Raw genomic sequence first — 15,364 nt, 5'->3', positions numbered from 1 at the left:
GAAGGAGACGACCTGACCCAAAGAGCAAAGGGACATCTTCGGGAAGTTTTACACGGGGGCATGCTTCAGTCCATTTTAGGGGTAGCAACACCACTCTGGCTGCTGAGTGAAACAAAGGGGCCAAAGGAGCAGAGAGAGCAGGTAGGAAGCAATGGTATCTGTCCAGGTGAGAGTCTGTCCAGGTGAGATGACAGCTATTTGGGCTACAATTGTAGCAGTTAAGAGAGGGCCATGGCTACCTCTGGCATATACTATGACTGGAGGCAGTGCCAGTACTACTTGCTGAGGCTGGACGTGGACTTAGAGAGAGAAACCAGGTATTGCTCTTGGTTTCTGGCTTGAGTAACAGGGGGATGATGGCGGCATTTTTGAGATGGAGAAAACTGAAGAAAGAACAGATATGCAGAGGTAAAGAAAACAAAGTTATGTTTTGCAATGGATTTGAGTTATGCATTAGAGATCTGAGTGGACTGGACATCTGTCAAATTGGCAGCTTGGACAGATGAGTCTGGAATTCAGAGGAGAGGCAGGATTGGACATATAATTTTGAAAGTCATTAGAATATAGAAGGTATTGGGAACTACTATTAAAGATATAGTATGCTGCTGCTAAGTCACTTCAGTCGTGTCTGACTCTGTGCGACCCCATCCTTGGGATTCTCCAGGCAAGAACACTGGAGTGGGTTGCCATTTCCTTCTCCAACGCATAAAAGTGAAAAGTGAAAGTGAATCGCTCAGTCAGGTCCGACTCTTCATGACCCCATGGACTGCAGCCTACCAGGTTCCTCTGTTCATGGGGTTTTCCAGGCAACAGTACTGGAGTGGAGTGCCATTGCCTTCTCCGAAAGATATAGTATAAATAATACATATTATATATTAAAGATTCAGTTCAGTTCAGTTCAGTTGCTCCGTCGTGTCTGACCCTTTGTGACCCCATGAATTGCAGCACGCCAGGCCTCCCTGTCCATCACAAACTCCTAGAGTTTGCTTAGACTCATGCCCATCGAGTCGGTGATGCCATTCAGCCATCTTATCCTCTGTTGTCCCCTTCTCCTCCTGCCCCCAATCCCTCCCAGCATCAGGGTCTTTTCCAATGAGTCAACTCTTCGCATGAGGTGGCCAAAGTATTGGAGTTCCAGCTTCAGCATCCAGGACTTCCAATGAACACCCAGGACTGATCTCCTTTAGGATGGACTGGTTGGATCTCCTTGCAGTCCAAGGGACTCTCAAGAGTCTTCTCCAACACCACAGTTCAAAAGCATCAATTTTTCGGTGCTCAGCTTTCTTCACAGTCCAACTCTCACATCCATACATGACCACTGGAAAAACCATAGCCTTGACTAAATGGACCTTTGTTGGCAAAGTAATGTCTCTGCTTTTTAATATGCTATCTAGGTTGGTCATAACTTCCCTTCCAAGGAGTAAGCGTCTTTTAATTTCATGGCTGCAGTCACCATCTGCAGTGATTTTGGAGCCCAAAAAAATAAAGTCAGACACTGTTTCCACTGTCTCCCCATCTACTTCCCATGAGGTGATGGGACCAGATGCCATGATCTTAGTTTTCTGAACGTTAAGCTTTAAGCCAACTTTTTCACTCTCCTCTTTAGGGCCACTCTAATAGTTACCACTGTCTATGGCTCTCTAGGTTGGCAGGGAGTGGAACATGCACAAAAATTAGATTTAAAAACTTTGTCCAAACAAGAGCCTCTGACAAAAACCCAATTTTATCCTGAGATTAAATAAAGCAATGCCAGTGTCCTTCTATTTTCAGAAAGGGAAGTGGGCAACTCTTTTAAGGATAAGGGAAAATATTTGAAACTCAACTGGCTAACATTCAGGATGAAGATTTTCATTTCTCCACAGCATCTGGGCATGCCTCTCTGTTCCCTCCCTCAGTGCACATTTTGAAGGAGCCCTTACCCCTGTCAGGCTGTGCTGAGCACCACAGGGAGGAAAGACACCACCCCATCCCCACGGGATCTGGGGAACACCATGACGGCTCTTCAGTCATGGAGCTTAACTCAGACCCAGGGTTCAGAGTATGGAGAGTGAAAGTGAAAGTGTTAGTAGCTTAATTATGTCTCTTTGCAACCCCATGGACTGTAGCCCTCCAAGCTCCTCTGTCCAAGGGATTTCCCAGGCAAGAATACTGGAGTGGGTAGCCATTTCCTTCTCCAGATCTTCCTGACTCAGGGATTGAACCTGGTCTCCTGCAATGCAGGCAGATATTTTACCAGAATCTAAGCCACCAGGGGACCCCCAGTATGGAGGGTCATCCCCTTTAAAGAAGCAGGTGTGAATTTGTGGGAAGGGGATTATGAAATGAGGGGCACTGATATTGATAGCTTTCCCTAGGTAAACCTACTGAGAGAAATAATGAAAGTGAAAACAATACCTTTGATTTTATAAACAAATCATTAAGATTTAATGCTAAAGTATGTGCTGTGGAGGGCAGCAATAGTGTAGTGGCTAGAAGTGTAGATACCAAAGTCAAGGAGTTTGAATTCAACTCTCAGCAATGCCATTTGTTGACAGGGTGACTTTCAGTGAGCTCATTAACTTCTTGAAACCACATCTGTACAGTGGGGTTAATAACAATTCACCTCATTGGATTGTTGCTGGGATTAAGTGAGACAACATTTTTGAGTTGCACACAGAAAGCATTATCTGAGTATTTCATAAAGCAAACAAATGAAATCTTTCACCAACACTCAGTGTCACTGATGTAGAGATAAGAAAATTTAAGTTGATAGAAGTCAAGTGCTTTCAAATCTGGGCCTGTCTGGCTTCACTGAACTACAAAAATGCTTAAAAGAATGTCCTGATATCTATAATTTATTTTGAAATGGATCAAAACTTATGTGGATTGGTGGGTGGATATAAGAATAGATAGGTGATAAAATAAGTTCAATAAAATACTAACTGTAGGATCTAGGTGGGGACATATGGCTGCTACCTGCAAAATTTGCTGTACATGTCATTTTTTTCCATAATAAAATATTGGGGTGATAAAACAAAACCAAAATAAAGCAAAAAAGATTTAATGCCAAAATATAGATAGTAGAAAAAAGCAATAACACCACATTTAGAGAAACTATGTGCACAGTTAATCAGGAAATCCTCTGTGGTGCTTTGGTCTAAGGAGGAAAATCCAATCTGACTTACTTGTTTTAAAATGATCCAAACTTAATCATTTGATGAGAAACATGACATCAAGTTCTGTATTTAATTTTATTTATTTATTATACATTTTCTCTCTCTTGTGTTGGTGGGGGAAAAATCCTTAAGCACAAGAAGAGAAGCTCACCAGGCGGAGTCCCGACAGTTGGAGAGAAAAGAAAAATGAAGCCACTGTGATCAGCCCAGAGCAGCGCCTGTAGGTTACAGTGATAGGCCAGCTCGCCTCAGTCAGGCCGGCTGAGCCAGCATGAACTAAGGTCAGTGGTTATTAATCATCTGTCAAAGTCTGCAGGGATTTATCAGATAATTATAGTTATAAGTACATTCATATCACACAAACATGTGGCAAGGCTGCAAGGGATTCAAGCCCTAACACAATCTGCAATGACATTTTGAAAACTATGGATAAATGCTAAATCATAAAGCAAACACTTTAGAAAGAAAACCATGCCATTCATGACTATTTGGGAAGTCTAGAATTATTTTCTGTATTGTTTATTTCTGTAAACATTTGAGACCTTACAGAGTCTTTGACTACCTTCCCTCCTCCTCAATTTTCTTATGACTTGTAAAAACGGCAAATGTGATCATCATGTGATATGAAACACTGGTTATTGACTCCATCCATATGAACAGACAACCAGAATGTAATCACAGCTTACTTTATAAAACCCGTTCCTGAACAAAAATATCTCGGGTTGTTCTGAAGAATCTACATAAACACATAAATAGATGTGCCTGAGGGACAGCTCTAAACCCTACAAACCAATAGATGGCATTTTAAAATAAATGACTGAAGACTGTGAACAGCATCCATTTTGCTCAGTATGGCAGCATGCAAGTTTACATGCTAGGAAACATTTCTGAACATGAATGAACTGTGAAATTGTTTCCTCCTACCCAATACTCCTGTAAATTGTATTAGATTATGTTAGCCATTTCTGCATCTTGTGATACAGGCTGTCCGTGCCCCAAGAGACAGTGTGGGTGAACAAAGGAGGCAAGGCCCCAGCAAATGAGATGCTAAGTATCAGTTGGTATGTTAGGCAGAAATAATGGAAAATATCACTCCCCCCATGCCTACCAAAGCAAGGGGAAGTGACTTCTGCAAATCTAAACACACAGAGATGAGGTGAACCATGTGTATTTCAATCCCTAGACTGTAAACATTTCAGGAAAGGATTACCATTGTATCCCACAGCATCCAACATCAAGCACTGCCCTATGGGTGCAAGTGAACGCTTTATTTAGAGGAAACCAATGTATGAATATAGGCAGTGTTTTACCCATTTTAACCCTAGAGATTACTTTTCAAAACACAAATTTGTTTGCTTTGTGGACTACATACTATCTTTAATTTTACTCATCAACACATAAAACTATGAAGGTAAATATGGTACAGAAATAAAAATCTTTCCAGGATAAAAAGTAAATAAAAGACTTTGGGGATATTGGTTATTCTGTGACATTAGTAAAGCTAACTGAAAGTTGACTCTGTATATGCATATGTGGGTATGAGTACATATAACCTAAAAATCTCAGGTTTTAGGTCTCTGGAGTAGTTGCAGATATTTCACTGAAGCTAATGTGGCCATTTCACCTGCCAAAGGGCACCATCATATGCTTCTCTTGGTGGACCGGCACAGACACACATCCCCCATCCCCGCTATGTTTGCATTATTTTGATCACAACAGCACTTAATTCAGGAAGTCAAGGGCCTACCTGCTTCTCATGTATTGTTCAGAGCCTCTGCACACCAAGCTTTCAAGATTCAAGCTACATGCTTGTGTATCCAAGGGGGTAGACTCAGAGACTTATCTTTTCATTTCTTACTTTTTCAGTAGTCATTATCAGTATCTTGTAACTTTAAAATTTAATTTTAAAGTTCTGTGTTTTAGGGTCTAAAGCACAGGATACTTATAATAAATATAATAAATATGAATCTTAAGAATCATTGCTTTCAATGTTAAGCTAAATTACATGTATCACATGACTGAATCTGTCCTAGTTTTATATGATGATCTATGCTGAACTCATAATTTTATCAACTTCTTTATTTATGGCCCAATAATGCCTTTTGGCCAATCCTCCAAGCTACTGGATTCATTTATGAGCAAAGAGTTAAGCCATGTAATCTGTAGGCTTTCTGAACAGCTATATAATTTTCTAGGAAACTGGTGAATAACCTGCTGGAAAATGGGATTGGTGGCATTTGATTCTCTGCTTTGAAATTTGACTTTCAGTTTTATTATGCAAAAGTGTAATTATTTTTTCCTAAATGAACAAACATTTAAGTGGTTAAATGAAATATGCTGTCTGTTTAGTTGGTGAATTTTCTTATATTCTATTTTTGTGAATCAAATTTTAAAAGAGATATTTAAAATCATACACTACCACATCTAAACATTAATTAATATATTCAACATTATGAAGTATGTTTCCTATACAGGGCACTGTTCCCTTTAATAGTAAAACTGGTTTTCATATGGAAAGTCTATAATGAGTCCCGTCAAAGTCACAGACTCATAAATCTGAAAGTAACCCCAGACAGTTTGTAAATCAAATCCTTTCCTTTACACATGAGGGTGTTCTTGTTATTAGATGAGGTCTGAACAGGTTGAGGGGCTTGCCTGAGATCATACACTGGGTTAGTAGCAGAGGTAGGATGAAAATTAGGCCCCTGTTTTCCGTTCACTGAAACAAAATGCTCCACTTTCTAACATAACTTTCTATCACGTTCATTTACTCAGCTTACAAGTTCTATTATAATTTGGACCAAAGTTAGACTTTCAGTTATCCTGAAAGTTTATTCATATAGAGATAGTCTATTGGTCAAATCTAGATGAGCTGCCAATTAGAAAATTCGTATTCACATATCAAGAGAGAACTATTCTGAAGAATGTTTAAACATCTTTCTATATACACTGAAATTACAGTCTCAATTTTCAACTCCTTATTATATCTATTTATGATAGTGACAGTTCTGCCTACTAGGTAACACACAAGAAAGACAGATTGAGTATACAGACAACCAGAAACACTTAGAAGAGATTACTAATAAAGAACAATTACTCATGAACATTCTGGGCCCCATTAAAAGTCCTGTAAACCATGTAGATGGTTTTCTGGTAGCCATGTTAATTTGACATGGCTTGGCTGGTTGGCTCTTCATTGCTGATTAGACCAGAAGTGAATACTTAGCCCAAGCTAGGCCAACCATATTCTTTCTCCAGGAAAGTAGGAACTGTGATTCAGGCATAGACTGTCAGCCTCAGCATTACTCTGAACTGTAATATGTAAACTCAAGACAGCCACATGTGACTGAGAAGTAAAGAAAGCTGGTGCTTGGAAGAATGGAGCAGATAGGAAGAAGTCAGCAGAGATGGGGTGCAGGATACTGCCTATCTGCCTCTCTGCTTTCTAGTTCCCAATATAGAGCCCTCCTGAGGCCTGGCTGCCCTTGGCTTCCAGGGTACAGCCCTGTATTCTTATTTAACAAATCCTTCCTGTCTGTTTCACTCAGGTGAGAGAGCTTGATAATAAGAAGCATTTAGATATGAGTTGTACTGTAATAACTAAGATGCTGAGGGTGGAGCTCATGACATACTGGTTTTCAGTAAAGTCCTACTATTTAACAAACAGTAATAAAGTGATATTGAATTATATGGATAAACTATCAATAGCTTATTTAAGTATTTTTAAAAATCCATATAATATTACATATAGTTCAAAACTTTAATTCAGATACACTTATCTCTAATAAGCCTAATAAAATAAGGTTCTTCTATGTTGACAAATGACTTGTATCAATGACATTTTTGAAATAATGAAATTATTTTGAGATTATGAACTTTGAAATTATGAAAAAGAGAATGGCCATTTGAACTCATATAAGCTATCTTGATGAATGTAAAAGCACCAGGTGATACAAAGATTTATGTCTAAAATGCACTGAACATCAAGTACCTATTAAGATGAAATATCTATGCAAACAGAATAATACTAAGTAAATGAACATTTAAAGAGAGTTTGCTATGTTGCCAGGAACTGTGCTAAGGATTTTTCATATATTCCCAAAATACTACTGAGGTAATTATTATGCCTGAATTACTCTGACTCAAATGACTTTCTCAAAGTCCCCCAGCTAGTAAAAGGCAGAAGTGCCATAAAAACCTAGTTACACTATTAATCAAGACAACACAGTCTGATTAAGAAGAGTAGACTAAACTAAAACTTCTAACAAAAAGAACTTTGCAAGCTCTTCAGAAGTTTGGGAAACAATTTTAAGAAACCAAGAAAAATGGAGAGTCAATCCCTAAATAATCCCTGTTTTAAATTTAGCTTTTTAATGATTCTTACCGGGGGTTAGAAGGAGAAGGTGGGTTCATTTCTTTCTGATAGTGACGGCCCTGGTTGACAGGCTGTAAAAGATAAAACATATCTGAGGTACTAATCAGCATAATGCTCTTTATATAAACTTTCACATGCACTCTAACTACTTTAGTTTTTTTCCTGAGAAATAACCTGTAAGAAGGTTATTTTACGAAGAGTTGAAGGTTGTTTGGGAGATCCAGGAAGTAACAACGTGGTATATGAGGGAAAGCAGAGGTTATTTTAATGGCCAGTCACTGGATTAGACAGCATCTATGGTGTGACTAAAGTTCATGTGTGGAATTCTCCTCTTTGTGGAGTTTTTACACTGCTAACAAAGGTTGCTATTTCCAGATACAACAAAACAAAATGTCTCCTGGAATTAATGCTGCATAGCATATGTTAGCAAATGACTGGAGACTCAGAGATAGGGAATATACATATATTTATATCTCAATATTACTAAATTTGCAATGATATTATCTATTTTCATTATTAGATACAGCATATACATATATTTATATCCCAATGTTACTAAATTTGCAAGGACAATGGTTACTTTCATTATTGGAATTGCACATATAAATCTTAGGTCAAGGCAGTCAGTTTCCCCTAGCATAATAGAACCTCAAGCATTAATCACAGAACTGAAAGAACTGATTCCAATACCTAACAAACATATGAAATCTGAATTTTCTCCTCCGCAAGAAACCTTTTCCAAAACATAGCTAAAAAACTACATTTCATGTAAGCCTTAAATACTTGCCTCCAACGCAACTTGACGTTTTTCCTTTGTTCTATAAAGGGAGAAAATTCCATTATATCTGATAGAAATTCTTTTTGAACATCTCCTCAAAGTATTTCTTTTATGTGGTTAGCAACCATGTAATTCTAATATGAAAACCATTTTTAACACTCTCATTTCATTACAATTTTGAATTTGGTATACATATCTGAATAGCATTTAAAAGACTTCTGTTACTTCCTTACTTAATGGGGTTGGTGTTAAGGTTTTAAGGTGTTAAGGTTTTCTCAGCCATAATGTGGCCCCAGCTGAAGAAAACAGTGTGGCAATGATGCCTGTACATAAAAGGCACATCTTCCTTATTTTCCACATATTCCTTAACTTAGTGGGGTCCTAAAATATTAATGACATGGGTGATGGGAATTCTTTAAACCGTTTTTCTCTATAAATAATCTCTTGGAAGTGTTTCTTTAAATCAAACACCCTGTCTGATAACCACAGTCACTTAGCCTATCTGTGATGCACTATGAATTTAAATGTGCTCAGATACTTTGGTAATTGAACGAATATCAATACATCACCATTTCAGTAATAAGAAGAACAGCTGGGAGAACAGTAGAAGGAAAAACATATCATAAGACATATTTGATCTCACTGGAGAAATAAGACTTCCAGCACTCTGCAAGTAAAATTTAGTTCTATGATTTAGGCTTTATTATTTCACAGCATAAAAGGAATTAGTAAGCAAAATGCCTAACAGGTTCTCTAGACCAACTCACAGTGGTGTAGAAATACTCCCAGTAATATATTCATTAGTATTCATCCAGAATTTCAGCTGTACTCAGGCCTCTAGTGAATGGATCTCCACCTATTTACTTTTTGAAGCATTTAAATAACTCTCTAAGCATCACAGTTCTGCTATTCAGACAAATTTCCATTTTCCTAATTTTATGCTGTTAATTCTATTTTACACCTGTCCCTAACTCCCTTCTTCCAAATGACTCACTCCACTCTCTGGAGAATAGAAATGGTTACAGAATGCTGTTTGGTTTGTGACCAAATTCTCACTTAGGCAAACATGCCCTTCCACGTTTGCTCATGTTTCTATAAAACAGACACAATGATACAAGGAGTAAAGAAAATACACTAACATAAAAGATTCACATTCACAGTGATTTTAAAGTGTAAGAAAATAGAGAAATAATCAGTGTAAACTTTTTGAAGTAATAAGGACTACTGACATGAATAGACAGAAAGGTAAATAAAAAAAATTCAGTTAAAAATAACTGCAAGGTGGTGGAACCAGGTCTGAATACCCAATTCTTTAATTTTTACTATTGAAAACTAAGTTTTTACCCCCAAATGTTTTATTCAATAGTGAATTGAAATTTAATAGTAGCATATCATGGTAAAGCATTCTGACTCATACATGTAACTGCTAAAACTGACATAAACCCCAACTGCGAATGACTCTGTCGGGGAAGAGTCCAAGTCTTGCTTTCAGGAGGGTACAATACAAAATTGGGTGGCCTCAGTTCCCCCTCTGTACATGTCTTCTAATTTCATAATCACGTTCAGGGACAGGAAGGGATTACGGCAATGATGTAGCTAAAAAGCTCCTTTACGATACTCCAGTTCCCACAACTTTGCTTTTAATGCTTTCAAAAGGCAGAGCTTTCACTTTAATGATGTCTTTTTGTTTTCCCGGCCCACATCAGAATGGCCTAATTGCTTCTAACAGCTCTCTGAGCATGATGGGGGTGGAGGCAGGGGTAACAGATGAACCGTCTGAAGCCAAACATCCCCACCCACAAATGAAATAGACAGGTTTCTGTACATGTGCAGCAGTAAACCAGTTTTGACTACTTCTAGGTAGGGAACATTCCATGAAAGCACCAGTTAAAAAAAATAAGATCAATTTTTTTTATTTTGGAATTCAGCAAGAAGCAGCACAGGAATAATAACGAACACCTACAAATGACCAGTCCATGGAATTCTCCAGGCCAGAATACTGGAGAGGGTAGCCTTTCCCTTCTCCAGGGGATCTTCCCAACCCAGGGATCCAACCCAGGTCTCCCAAATTGCAGGCGGATTCTTTACCAGCTAAGCCACGAGGGAAGCCCTACAAATAACCAAGACAACAATAAGTAATAACAGTAGTAACTGATATTTATTGAGGACTTGCTCTGTGTTAAATCCTTGCTGGACTTCCCTGGTGGCTCAGAAGGTAAAGCGTCTGCCTACAATGTGGGAGACCTGGGTTCAATCCCTGGGTTGGGAAAATCCCCTGGAGAAGGAAATGGCAACCCATTCCAGTATTCTTACCTGGAAGATCCATGGATGGAGGAGCCTGGTAGGCTACAGTCCAGGGGGTCGCAAAGAGTGGGACACAACTGAGCTACTTCACTTTTTTACTTTTTTCCATTTTTTCACAGTTCTATGAAATAGATAGGATTAACAACTGCATCTAAATGAGGAGGAAATAGGATTCTGTAACCATTTCTGTTCTCCAGAGGGTGGAGTGATCATTTGAAGAAGGGGGTGTTAACCTAAGGTCATGCCAGTCAGGAAATAGTGGGGCCTGAATTTGAACCCATCCAGTTTCATTCCTCAGTTTACCCTCTTAATCAGTAAGTCGCAGGGCTTAATCTAGCTCAGAGGTTCACTTCAATCAGTAAATAAATAGGTTTTGAATAACAAATATGACAAACTCAGTTCAGTTAATGGCAGGAAGAAAAAGTGGTCCTGAAATACATGTATTTGATATATGTAGGACTATCTCCTTGCCATAAATTAATTTGATTTCATTCTTCTGATATGTAACTATATATTTAAAATCAAAGAAAATGCTTGCCACATTGCTAAATTTGAGACAACATAAGATATAATAGACAACCCTCTAAGAAAGAGAAAAGTTTATTTCATGAAGTGACTTTCATAGTCATTAAACACACAACAACTTGCACATTTTAATATTTTCTCCTGACAGCACAGATACTACACTGACTCCAGTATTAGTTTTCATATATCATTTCTATTAGTGGTATAAAGAACAGCTTGCTCATCTGATTTATCTGCAGCTTAGCACAATCAACCAGCAGGATTAAAAGACAACTCATTATACCCAAAGACAGCTGAGAAGTTAATGAATCTGTAGATCAGAACAAAGTAAGACCTATTAACTAGAAAGAGCCTGAAATGCTAGTATATTACATATTGTACACATGGCAGCCAGCAGCCATCATGTAAAACACTGATACATCTATGAGCCAAGGAATGGAACAGAGCCTAGAAACTTGGGACCTTGTCCTCTGGGTGGTGCTGTTGCTACGCACTAGAGTCGGGGAAACACCACACATGAAATGAACTATCACTGAGCACAAGAAGCTCTGCTTTTCCAGGATCAAGCTGCTAGATATTTTGGGGTGAGGGAGAGAAGTGAAGGCTAAATTAAAGAACAGGAGATAAGATAATCTTGTCATGTTAAAAGGTAAAGGAAATATTTTTCTGTTGTTATGTTAAAACCTATGAAAATGGCAAAAAAATGTTGCAAGGTTAATCAAGACCATAAATAACTTGTCTGAGAACTTCACCATATGCTTGCAATTTTATTAAGTGCATTTTGCCTCGTTTTTCTCCAAATATTATGCTCTGCAGTATGCCACGTTGATGGATGCATGCGAAGATTTTTTTTTTTTTTAAACAAGCTGAGGAGACTTATGTGCTTGATATTAGGTCATGGGAATTAACTTAGAGGAAGATGGTTTTGAGGCATCTGCTTACAAAGTATCACATGAGGCATGCTTTTCTTCAATTTAGATTAGAGGTGGGACAGAGAAATAATGAAATATTGGAACAACGAGTTAAGTCAAGCTCTGAGGGGTCAGTCTGAATGCTAAGCTCACATCAAAACAAGCACACCAGAACCTCAGCCCACCCTTACAGCCTTCAGTGGTCACAATAAGAGAAAATATCCTAGAAATCTTTTCTGATCACTCAAGTGGTCCTTTGAGGAGAGCATCTTTGGGAGAGCAGCAAATTACAGTCAGCGTCAGCTTATTACCTGAGGCCCTAAAGCACACACACTGCATATACACGATCGTTCCCACCATGCCAACACAGTGAAGGGCCTCTACTACTCCCATTTCACAGGTGGTCACGCTAGCAAAAGGCAGAGCTGGGGTTTGAGACCAGGCTGGCTGACACAGAGTCTAAACTATTTTGGTCATCACTTTTTCCATTAACAGCTATTCCTCTTCTGAAAAGGAACCACATACCACATATGCACACATGCACACACACACACACACACACACACACACACACGCAGACACACACACACACACGCGCGCACACACGCGCACACACACGCGCACACACACACGCACGCACACACGCACACACACACACACGCACACACCCCTCAAGACATAGCTTTATGCTCCTATCAATCACAATCCTTTGCCAAAATAAAATTCACTTAAGAATCCATTATAACTAACTCCTAGCTCTCTTCCAAAGGCTGCCTAGAGCCCAGTTTTTGAATAAATCTCATGAGGGCTACTCCTAACAGAACTCTCCAAAATTGATTACTTGCAGCCTGGTTTCCACAGAAGTTGAAAAGTATTGTTTTAATTGAATTTGGTTCTAAGTTAGAAACTTTGAGAAATTTGTCTGTCAAACGCCAATGGATTTCTTGGTAGGTTTGATTTATTTAGCAAGAGATGCCTACAAAAGCCAATTTGCTATGAGAAATATGGTTACATTTAATTACACTTTTAAATGATTAATTTATTATATCTAAACACTTTTTAAACAGTACACATTACTCTGAACTGCACAGATGCTGAGGAAAGCTGAGAAACCAAATCCTGCGGTAAACACAATAGACTTCACTAAAGACTTGTTTTACTCTCTGTAGGCTTCCTGGTTTGACTGCGATGTGTGTGAAGTCATTAAGTAAAGACGCCAAACTGAATGTGACCTGCCTAAATATTCTTTCTAAACTACTATCACCAAACCTTGTCCAGAGGGAGACTTTTCCTTTTTGTGTGTATTTAATATCCATTTATTAAATCTTGAATATAAAATACTACCAGCATCATTCAGGACTTATTTAAGCAAAGTACAGCTAATGTTTATTTTGGAATTTCGATAAAACTACCTTACTTTAGCATAAAAAAGGAATCTTTTAATATTATTGACTGATTTACTCAACCAAACAACTCACAACCAGCGGTGACTGAGTGTGACCTCATGCTAGGCCCTGTGCTTGGCACAGTCCTGCCTTCAAGGAGCTCACAACCAGGCTCGAGGGATGTTGATGACAGTGGTTACCTGACATGGTAAGTGCTATCACCAAAGATATTGGGAGCCAGAGAAGAAAGAAAATAATTCTATGCAGGAGAGAGGGTTTCATGAAGATGGGACATTTGAGTTGGGCCTTCAAACACAGAAGTGTTCAAGGTAGACAAGAGGGAAGGAGGGTCTCCAGGCAGAGAAGAGGGTATGGGGTAATGGCATCGCTAACAGAATGTGGACAAAAGGTAGGGCCATGATGTGTGATGGGTCAGGGGTGGGCAGTGATTATGAGGAAAGCAAAAATTCATTTCAAGTCCTGTTAGAGGTGATGGAGGAAAAAAGGCACTAAGAGGAGGTAATCTTGTTAAAGGAGACTATTGATTCTGCTCCTTTTCAGAACCTAGAATTCTCTTTCTCCTCTCTTTATGTGATGAGCTTACACTCATTCTCGAACTCTGGCTTACCTGCAGTCTTCTCTGTGAAAACATCCCTGAAACCAAGAAGTAGAATTAATTATTCCCTCGCATGTGTACCCTCTTCTCTTTATCTTATTATCACTCTCTGTTATCATAATAATGATATCTTGTTATCACTCTCTTACAGTGAGCTGTTTACCTCCAATATGGTAAGTATCTCAAGGCTGTTCAGTTCAGTTCAGTTGCTCAGTCATGTCTGACTCTTTGCGACCCCATGGACTACAGCACGCCAGGCCTCCCTGTCCATCACCAACTCCCAGAGCTTACTCAAACTCATGTCCATTAAGTCAGTAATGCCATCCAACCGTCTCACCCTCTGTCGTCCCCTTCTCCTCTCGCCTTCAATCTTTGCCAGCATCAGGGTCTTTTCAAATGAGTCAGCTCTTCGCATCATGCGGTCAAAGTATAAGAGTTTCAGCCTCAACATCAGTCCTTCCAATGAATATTCAGGGCTGATCTCCTTTAGGATGGACTGGTTGGATCTCCTTGCAGTCCAAGGGACTCTCAAGAGTCTTCTCCAACAGCACAGTTCAAAAGCATCAATTCTTTGGCACTCAGCTTTCTTTATAGTCCAACTTTCACACCCATACATGATTACTGGAAAAACCATAGCCTTGACTAGACAGACCTTTGTTGACAAAGTAATGTCTCTGCTTTTTAATATGCTGTCTAGGTTGGTCATAACTTTCCTTCCAAGAAGTAAGTGTCTTTTTATTTCATGGCTGCAGTCATCATCTGCAGTGATTCTGGAGCCCCCAAAAGTAAAGTCCGCCACTGTTTCTCTATCTATTTGCCATGATCTTAGTTTTCTGAATGTTGAGTTTTAAGCCAACTTTTTCATTCTCCTCTTTCACTTTCATCAAGAGGCTCTTTAGTTCTTCTTCACTTTCTGCCATAAGGGTGGTGTCATCTGCATATCTGAGGTTACTGATATTTCTCCCGGCAGTCTTGATTCCAGCTTGTGCTTCGGCCAGCCCAGAGTTTCTCATGATGTACTCTGCATAGAAGTTAAGTAAACAGGGTGACAATATACAGCCTTGACGTACTCCTTTTCCTATTTGGAACCAGTCTGTTGTTGCATATCCAGTTCTAACTGTTGCTTCCTAACCTGCATACAGATTTCTCAAGAGGCAGGTCAGGTGGTCTGGTATACCCATCTCTTTCAGAATTTTCCACAGTTTATTGTGATCCACACAGTCAAAGGCTTTGGCATAGTCGATAAAGCAGAAATAGACGTTTTCCTGGAACTCTCTTGCGTTTTCAATGATCCAGCAGATGTTGGCAAAGGGCA

The 15,364-nt window shown here is 39.0% G+C and overlaps 1 protein-coding gene across 13 annotated transcripts in view; it reads right to left on the bottom strand.

The window, feature by feature from the left end:
- Nucleotides 1-15,364, bottom strand: part of CFAP20DC (CFAP20 domain containing) — a 282,240-nt gene that overhangs the window by 63,500 nt on the left and 203,376 nt on the right. For 11 of the 13 annotated variants that reach the window (XR_011483719.1, XM_070455795.1, XM_070455786.1 and 8 more), the window contains one exon: nt 7,540-7,601. The exons of the other annotated variants lie outside the window; for them this stretch is intronic. Coding sequence is in view for 10 of the 11 variants with exons in the window: in XM_070455795.1 (XP_070311896.1) it covers nt 7,540-7,601 (62 nt within the window). In the remaining variant the exon portion in view is untranslated. The remainder of the gene's footprint in view (nt 1-7,539; nt 7,602-15,364) is intronic. 13 annotated transcript variants of the gene reach the window in all.

This window comes from Odocoileus virginianus, chromosome 26 (assembly GCF_023699985.2).
Source record: "Odocoileus virginianus isolate 20LAN1187 ecotype Illinois chromosome 26, Ovbor_1.2, whole genome shotgun sequence".
NCBI lineage: Eukaryota > Metazoa > Chordata > Mammalia > Artiodactyla > Cervidae > Odocoileus > Odocoileus virginianus.
Note: the sequence above shows the minus strand (reverse complement) of the source record. Positions and strands in the feature narration are given on the sequence as shown.